Source organism: Erithacus rubecula (assembly GCF_903797595.1).
Source record: "Erithacus rubecula genome assembly, chromosome: 3".
NCBI classification, from domain to species: Eukaryota; Metazoa; Chordata; class Aves; order Passeriformes; family Muscicapidae; genus Erithacus; species Erithacus rubecula.
In genome coordinates, this window is record NC_136689.1 from 28,172,201 (window position 1) to 28,181,426 (window position 9,226).

The 9,226-nt window shown below is 42.3% G+C and overlaps 1 protein-coding gene across 2 annotated transcripts in view; it reads right to left on the reverse strand.

The window, feature by feature from the left end:
• KLHL7 (kelch like family member 7) overlaps nt 1–8,931 on the reverse strand; it is a 27,151-nt gene extending 18,220 nt beyond the window's left edge. For both annotated transcript variants that reach the window (XR_013773898.1, XM_079302900.1), the window contains exons 1-5: nt 8,545–8,931; nt 4,652–4,754; nt 3,587–3,680; nt 2,267–2,391; nt 384–559 (exon numbers count right to left, since the gene is read on the reverse strand). Coding sequence is in view for 1 of the 2 variants with exons in the window: in XM_079302900.1 (XP_079159026.1) it covers nt 384–559; nt 2,267–2,391; nt 3,587–3,680; nt 4,652–4,754; nt 8,545–8,664 (618 nt within the window). In the remaining variant the exon portion in view is untranslated. The remainder of the gene's footprint in view (nt 1–383; nt 560–2,266; nt 2,392–3,586; nt 3,681–4,651; nt 4,755–8,544) is intronic.
• Between the last annotated feature and the right edge of the window lie 295 nt (nt 8,932–9,226).

The following is a 9,226-nucleotide window of genomic DNA, read 5'->3' on the forward strand; positions in this document are numbered from 1 at the left end:
AAGTGGTGCACTTTCATGAGAAGCACATAAATCCCAATCTAGAAGCAACCACAACAAACAATTTAGCTCACTACTATTTAATCAGAAGCCCTATAGCTATCTTGACATAGGAAACTGTTCTGCTTATTCCCCTGTGACTTCTTTCTTCCAACTTTGCTGAAACAACACATCTAAAAATCACACTTGAAATGTGAATATTTATTAATATTGGTTTTGATCAAGTTAGGATGCACCTTTTATTCCACAATTTAGCAAGCACTATGTGCTTCATATCTTCTAGGAACACTGGAAGTGAGATACTTGAATACCTGAAGCCAGTTCTTGATTAAAAAATGATAATTAAGTTCAATGCTTTTAGGTGCTATGAAACAGGGACCTCTCACCTGATCTTCTGCCCTCACTGTCAATGTATCTTGGTTCAGGAGATGTGTCACACGCTTAACATCAAGCTGAAGAAACTCATCTGTCTTGTAAACCTCAGTGAAATGCTGATGGATGAAGTCATCTGCAGTAGCTTTCAGTTCCGGGCAGTCAAGACATTCTGCTAGCACACTTATGCCTATGTAGGAAAAATGGAAAAAAAACCTTTCTAAACTTGAACTGCAATTACCTTTAATATATTAAAATAGAATACAATTATTGTAATTTCAGTGATACTTACAATTCCAGTTTAATATTTATTACCATGCCTTTTTTTCTCCCCATTAAAACACATGCTATCATAACTTATCTGCAATTCAAGGCAAACTAAGACAGGGACAAGCTCCTGATCCCTATCCCTACTGAACTAATTGGAGAGTCAGGCCTGCAACACTTGCTGTATTAACTGTCTGTCCAGCACTGTTTTCTCACTGTTTCCTTCCCAATTACAAAGCAGACCTTAACCAAGCCTGAGCCAAGCCACACTAACCACGTCTAACCAGAACAGCTTGAGAAACTGGATCCACATTTTACAACCTCTCCTGACCTGCTCATGCAGCATCAGTCACCAGGTAAGCCCAGTTTCCTTCAAGGGTCATGCTGAACTGGGACATTTCTATCCATGTAGCACAGTCAGCTGCAGACCAACACGAAGTTGGTCAAGTTGATGTTGCTGGAGGAACAGGAGGTTGGGATGAAGGTATAAACAGCAATAGCAGCTGAGAAGCACCACTGCCACTTCAGCATTAAAAAACATGTAAGCACAGAGCTTTTCAGCAGCAACTTCTCATCATGCCACAGTCTTCCTTCTCACAGAGAAAATGGCAAATGGGGTAGGAGCAACTCACTAACATACAGGTTGCAATTAGTCTAAGCTGCTCAGAGTAGTAAAATGCAAACTAGAAAGATAAACTCCACATATATGACAAAATTTCAAGATTCAAATTAAGCCATGGTTTCTTTCAAATGTTTTTTTTTAAATGAACTGTGTACTTGCTTATAAGTACAAAATATGTTTTAATTTAAAAAGTGCCTGAAGGAGAAATTGTTTTCATCTTTTTACAATAAAGTAGCAACGAAGTATGCAAGCATTAGAGACCATAATTAATTTTCCACCTAACAGAAGCCACAGGGCAGAGATATACCTCAAAGCAAGCCTAAGTGGCATTTTCCTTGGGTAATGCCTTTCTTCCAGCAGTTGATTCAGAGCCACAGCTGTACTGCACAGAAGTGTCAGTTCAGTCACTGTAATTTAGATATACTCTGCAAAAAATTTCTATGCTGCTATAAGCATCTGTAATATGATTGAGATGTTACTACAAGAATTGCCTAAGTGTCAATAAAAAACACTAAAAAAAGTTTATCTTAAATTTCTGTTTATATAAAGTGCACCAAACCTTAAGCATGAAAAGTATTTAGTTCTCCTTGTTGTTTAGCTTTTCTGTAACACTGAGTTCACATTAGAGTTACAGAACATGATATCAAACCTGCTCAGATGACATTCATTGCTTTCAGCCAAAATTTAAAGTGAATAAACTTATTCTTGTGAAAGATATGCTGGTTTTGTGAAAGTTACAAATATGTCAAATTCTATCTGCAAGTACAGTAACAATTGAAAGCTCCACCTCACATGCAGTTTTCTAACACACAAGAAGACCCAGAATCCTGCCAAGCTGGATGAGACCTTGCACAGTCAGCAGACCCTGTGGCAAGAGGCAACAGTTCAGATTCAGAGAAAAATCATTTTTACATACCTGCTTTTAGCCAAATGTTACTGTTTATCCACAGACAGACCATACAGCAAAGTTAAAAAAATAAACAGTAACTTTAAGTCTATTTCTCTTACCAAGACAATTGGAAGCATCCACTTGTTCTTTTAAGAAGTCCACACACATTTTTTTCACAGGTTCAATCTGATACTGGTTTGCTGCATCTAGTAAAGACTGGACATTATTGCTATTAACTGAGATTCTGCAAAACAGAGGGTATAAAATTAGCATCACTGAAATGATCTAAGTTGTGGCAATAAAATAAAGCAACTTACACAAATTCATGCAAATGGCAAAATTATTTCCCTCCTATTTACCCAGGAATCTTTCACATACAGTCCAAGGACACAACCTTCATGATGTTTCCAAACTGCTTTTCCTTGCTCTGCTTTATCCAGGCAGAGCAAAGAATAACCAGTCCTGGAATCTGATTAATAAGCCTTTAACACAGGCCCTCTGCAGTCCTATACTACTGCTATGAGTTATGTGATTAACCACTTTCACAAAAGAGGAAAAAAAAAAAAAAAACAAACAAAAAAAACCAAACCAAATCCAGAACCCTTTTTAATGATCATTTTCAACTCCTAAACAGATATCAGCAAAACCTCTGTTAGGACTGTTCTGGCTGATTTTCCCAGAGTGCATAAGCAGAACAATCAGTTGGGCAGTGTTTCAAGAGGAGATATGGAAGCCACAGTCTAGGGCTTGGGTACCAGGGCAGGCAACCATGTGGCTGGGGTGGGCTGTTGACACAGATTGTCTCTTAACCACTGATGGATTAGACAAGATGATTCCTCTCAAAAGAAAGGAGAAAGCCTCCCTAATGAGAGTTAACCCCATTAGATGAAAGGCCTGACATCCACAGGTCTGAATAAAGCTGATTAAGTACTGTTTACAACCCTAGCCATCTGCAACAGGTCTGTTGGGGGGGTGGGCTGGAATATAAAAAAACCCCACAAATACATGGACAAACTGAGACAGGGGGGAAAACACTACTCACAGAAGAGGTCTCCCTGCCTGTTTGAGATGAAAGTGTAACTCCTGGAAATGGTTTTGTGCCATAGGTACTATGACCACAAAGAGACCCTGCTGACCCTCAATAAGGACCTGAATTACAGAACCATGGGAAACATCATTTGACTCCAACATTGAAGTCAAAAGCTTGAAGTGCTTTGAATTGCTTTCAGGAGGCAAATACCCTTCTCTTTAGTCTGTTGGGCTTCCTACTGGTTAAATAAAAACGAAGAGGAAAGAAGTATAAAAAGTCTAGTCACATCAGGCTTTAAACAAAGGAAATAATTTTAATGGGAACAATCACAAAAGCATTATTTTAAGCTTTGATAATTTAAAATTGGCAGGCTTCATAGAAAAGCATGAGCTTTAAATAACAACACTACCTTGCAGTATAAGCAAACTCCACGAGCTGTTCAATAATGTCAGGCTCTGCATCTTTTAGCTCCACTTCAAAGGACTTTGATTCGATCATATTTGCTGCAAACAGATTAAAAATTTTAATCAAGAAGTTTTAATCAAGAAGCCACTCTAGTTATTGTATGTTTTGCAAACAGAAAATAAAGCAATTATACAAAGTAGTAACTTGCTAAAAACTGCTTGGAGTTGATTGCTGTTTTCCCAGACTTGTTAATGCAAGTCAGGAAAGGAGGCAGTGGAACAAACAAGATAATACAAGGATGTACTCACACCAGTTATCGTAATTATGATAAACTGTGTCAAGTAGAAAAAGTCCCAGACTTTGTTGACTGCAGCCAGACTGCCATGTTAGCAATACCAATGCCAAAAGCCATTTCCACATTAAAGCTGGTAACAATGCAGACAGCTCTGAGCTCCCCACATCCAGACACAGCCCCAGGTTTGCCCACAGATGGTTACCCTGGCATGAATGGTTATTAAATGGCTATTACCTCCATTCCACTTTGATTTTACAGTAATTTTACAATAATTCATGGGTAAGGCATACAAAAGATAAGATACTACATAACTGAATATTTAAGGAGAGTATAAATGAAAGAACTACAGAATCACAGAATTATGGTAATCACATCAAGGCTGGAAAAGATCTCTAAGATCATCCACTCCAGCCACTAAACAAGTTTCTAACCTCTGAAAGCCCAATTTATATGCAGACAAATTCTGTAATGGGGCAAAAAATAAATCCCAATTTTCAGGTTAAGAAAGGGAAATAAACTCTAACACAGTGTATAGGCCCCAGTTATTAAGAGAGCTTATACATGAAGTAACACTCGACTTGATGTAAAGAGAGTTAAAGGAAAAATGAGGGGAGGGGTGAACAGAGATCAATGGAAGAAGGACATGAAATAAATCTTCACCTTACTCTTATCCCTCAAATTAATCACTTTCATAAGATAAACATGTTGACAGACACAAATATAACAGGATATCATCATGAAAGTTTAAAATTAATTGATTTTCAAAAGACTTACTAGTAAACATCAAGTTAAAAAAATGACTGGCTGAAGCAAGCACAACACGGTGAGCTGGGATCTTTCTTTCTTGAACCATAAGAATGACATCACAAAGAGTTTTCTGAATCAGAGGAAAAAAAAAGACAAAAATCAGCATTTTTAAAAATATTTCAACAATTTTTTTTAAAACCACTTATAGAAATTCATTGCTTTTTTCAACACGCACAACTCAAGACCATTATGTGATAAAAAGATTTTCTGAAAATCAAAGTTCAGTAGCCTGGAGAACTAGCAAACATCAGTCTACCCATGAATTTGTACAGGATGGTCACAAATAACATGAACTCTGATTAAAGTATTTTCTGTAGCTTTTACATCAGCCTACAATAATGCAGGCTCTGCAGCATCTAGTAGGGGCTGCATTTATATTGCACTGGCTCTTCTCTACTCTGCTGCTGATTAAAAAAAAAAAAAAAAATCACTGGAATCTCATATCTGAAGACTACCATTCTATTTCTCAACTGGGATCAAAGTGATGAATGAGTTTAAAGCATTCAGAACATTTTAGAGAAAATGTATCAAAAACTACCACTTCTATGGAAGGCTTTGACTAGTCATATAATCAGCAACAAGACTCAAAACAAAACAATTTATTTCTCATGTGTTTGCTGTTTATATATGGGCAGCTAGTTTCTCCCCTACTTGTGAACTGTCATGATCTAGAAGAAGGGAAAGCAACAGAACTTATGAAAGCCATCAGGAGGGATTGGGGTAAAAACACATAATTTGAACAAATTCTGAAATGCTATTTCTTCTAAGAATGCATTGGGTGAAATAAATGTATATCATACTATAGTTAATTATAACTATCCATTAAGAAAGAAAAATTGAGCAGCATTGCTTCCTCAAAAAAACAGGGAATAATTTTTAGACTATTACCTTAAGTTCATGGAACTGCTTTCAAAAACATCTACAAACACCCATCCCAAGGCCAGTCCCAGAAAATAACATATCTGCTGTGGGAAATTACTTGCTGAGAACTACAACAGTGTTTTCCACATGGAGACAATATTATCTAGGTCTGATAATCCACATTTACAATTCCTTTAAACATGCCCCTATTTTTTTTATCTTTTACAGGACACTCAAAAGCACATATTAGACAAAATATAAATATTTTTTTAAAAAAAGACCATTCTGAAAAAATTTCAGAGAAAATCCTTTAAAACTGACATTTCCAACACTTTTGGTTCAAAACAGACATTGGAAATTAGCAGTACAAGATATTATAAAATCTTATGGCCAAGCTTTGCCAAGGTTTGCAGCTGTTGCTTCATCTCCACACTGCACTACTAAGACACTTTAAAAGCCTCAGCTCAGCATCTGAAACACCTCAGATGTTCTAAGGCCTCTCTGGGTGCATTTGCCAACCAAAACAGACCACCACTTTAAATTCTTTCCCTGGGATGTTTCTGGGTGTGATGGTTCCATTTCAACTAATGCTCTTCTGAGGATTTCTGCACTTCTTTCCAGAAAGCCACACTGCTGTCACTGGGTCACTTCCATGATGCAACAGGACTGGTGTTAACCAAAGGACACACGCAAGAGTCATTTTCTGCAGGGCACTTCACTTCCAAAAAACAGGTTCAGCAACACCTTGCAGCTCTATGCCAGCTTCATTACCAATGACTTCACTCCTGGCTGACCTCCACTGAGCTGCAATGTTGCAACAAATGATTTATGAACACACATTCCAATAGCTCTGGAAAACCCACCAAGATGTGGGTCATCAGTGCTGGAGACAAGCAACAAGTCCTCCAAGCACTAAACACATTTGGCCCCCACATCTCAGCTGTACTGAGTGCAGCTATGTCCCATAGTTCACGCTAAACTCCCACACTCATGGAGGATTCCTCTTCATCCCAGCTCACACAAAAAGCAGCCTCCTTAAAATGAGCTGTAAGTTCCCATCAGACCAGATTCCTACAGGATTAACTAATGAGCTAAATATCTTGAGCTGCATGTGCACCTTGACACTTCCATCACAGGAAATTTTAACTCACATTCAGGTTTTGTAACTACAGCATAGTTCTTGACTTATCAAAATACAAGAGGAAAGAGCTGACTACAAATCCTCTTATAACTTTAGCACAACCAAAGAGCTGAAACAAGTGTGTTTTCTTCTGACTACTGCTGACTTCCCAAATTTATCCTATATAATCACACCTCCCCCTACTGCCTCAGTAATATTTGAGCTCCTCTTACAAACAACTCCTAAAAGAAGCATGAGTTTCATGAAATCTGCAAAAATTTCTGGACCAATCAGGACTGTGTGGGACACGTAATGCTCACCTGAGGTCAGATGAGAAGTTTGCAGGCAAAATTCAGAGCTGCACCTCCCTAGGCACAACAGGTTCTGGAATTTGAATCAGAAGTACACACAAACTTCACAGCACTTAATCCTGATTCTCCCACTCCTTGTTTGGAGTGGCTCATAACGACATAAGAGCTGGCACTCCACTGTACTGCAAGATGAGGCACTTGCACAGAATAATGTGGTACCACACACTGGAGCAGGGACAGGACAAAGCACTGTGAATTTCTGAGCTGGGGACTGCACAGAAGGACAGTATTTCCTTTATCTACTTACAAATCCTAATAGCATCTGGTATTCCCTTTTAAACAATGGCAGTGGTATGAGCTAAACACTGAAGAGCCAAGTTATGAATTGGAATATGTTTACACTTTCAGATCAGAAACAAGGCCTACACAAAAAAACATAGATCACAGGCTTTAAGTCTTTACACTACTACCTGAAGTAATTGAAAACAATATTAGTTTTTCATACATTAGAGCTTAGCTGCATGAAATGGTTTATGCAGACAACATAAGTGAGTGCCTATTACTGAGAGAAGAACAGGACTGAAGTGTTAGAGAAAAGCAGAACCAACACCCAGTACTCGCAAGGTCAAGACCCAGACTGCTGCTGCAGACAGCATTAAAAACTGGACTGAGCCTCTGGAGGACAAGAAACTAAACCCTAGAAGACACAATACAACAATGTCAAGTGTGGCTTCTGAGTCAGCTTTAACTCTGGCTACACATCAGTTTTTAAACAAACCAAAGTTCCACGATCAATCTAGATCCTCCACTGAGAAGAAAGATTTCTTCTTATGCAAGGAGTTACGTGTATGATCCTTCTGTCCTTGAATTATTAGTTCAATGTTTTTAAAAAAAATTTAAAATTAATATTTATTTCAGTTTGGACAGCTCAACTGAAATGCACTTGTATGACTGCAATTTTGGTTACCACTGTTGCTCCGCTGGTAAACAGAGGAGTCACCTTTAATACTCAATAGACTATGGAAACTGATCAGGCCAAGAGTTCACAGTTTGAGACCGGATGAAGCCACCAACTCCTACAGTGCCGCTGGCTGCCTAGAGCGATGGCCAGAGGTATTCAAGATGAAAATGCCACCTGTGAAACCAAACCATGGATCTACTCGTCCCTCTCCTTCCTCTGCAGTTTCACAGCGTACACAGTCAATTTGTTCACAGAAGAGTTTCTGGTCCAAAATCCAGCATCAGCGCCTTTCCGCTGCCCTCAGGCTTCGGCTGGAAAAGGGCTAACTGGAGACACTGGCCCATCCAACAACCACAGCCCCACTCCTGCCCTACCACACACAAGGCGTCATCAGACAAGGAAAAACAGATTCACGGCGTCTTCTGCCTCCAGCCCCCACCGGCACCGGCCGCTCCCGCTGTGCGGCTCCGAGAGCCCGAGGCATCCCGGTGCCGGCTCCGCTGGGCTGGGCCCCGCAGCCGGGCCCAGAGACGGGAAACCCACGGGGCGGCAGCGGGATCTGTCCTCAGGACACCGCGGCTGCGGCCCCGGCCAGCGCCGCCCGTACCTGCTTGCGCATGGAGTTCATGACGCCCATGAAGGAGGCGAGCAGCTTCGCCTCCTCGCGGGCCGCGAGCTTCTTCTCCGTCTTCTTCTTGCTGCTCTTCTCCGATCCGGGCGCGGCCATGCTCGCCCGCACTCACCGCCGGCGCGCCGACCCCGCCCGGGAACATGCGCCCGCCGGCTGCCGGGCGGCGAGCAGCGTGTGCCGGCGCTCGGCTCGGGGCGGCGGGGCGGGGACACGCACACCGGGGGGGCCCCGCGGAGTCGCTCCCGCAGCGCCGCTGTCGCCGCGGCGGACGCGGCCTGGGGGCGGGGCCGGGCGCGCTGACGCCATCGGCCGGCGCGCGGCCCCACGCGGGGTAAACAAAGGGCGGGAGGGGCGCGTGCGCGGCGGCCCGAGGGGCGCGGTCCCAGGGGGCGTGGCTTTCCCGGCAGGACACGCCTCCTTTGGGCGTGACCAATCGGGGGCGTGGCCTCGGCCGGGCCCGCGCGGGGCTGGAGCGCTTCCCGGGAGCGGCGATCCCGGGCAGGGATGGATGGGCGCTCCCGGAGCGGAGCCGCCGGCTCTGTCCGTGCTGCCGGGCAGCCTGTGTGCTGCTGGTCACCCTGCCGTGCCCAAGGCGTGCAGGGCTTCCTCTGCCCGTGCCTGTGAGCAAGGGGAGGAATGGTTCCTGCAGCTCCCGTCC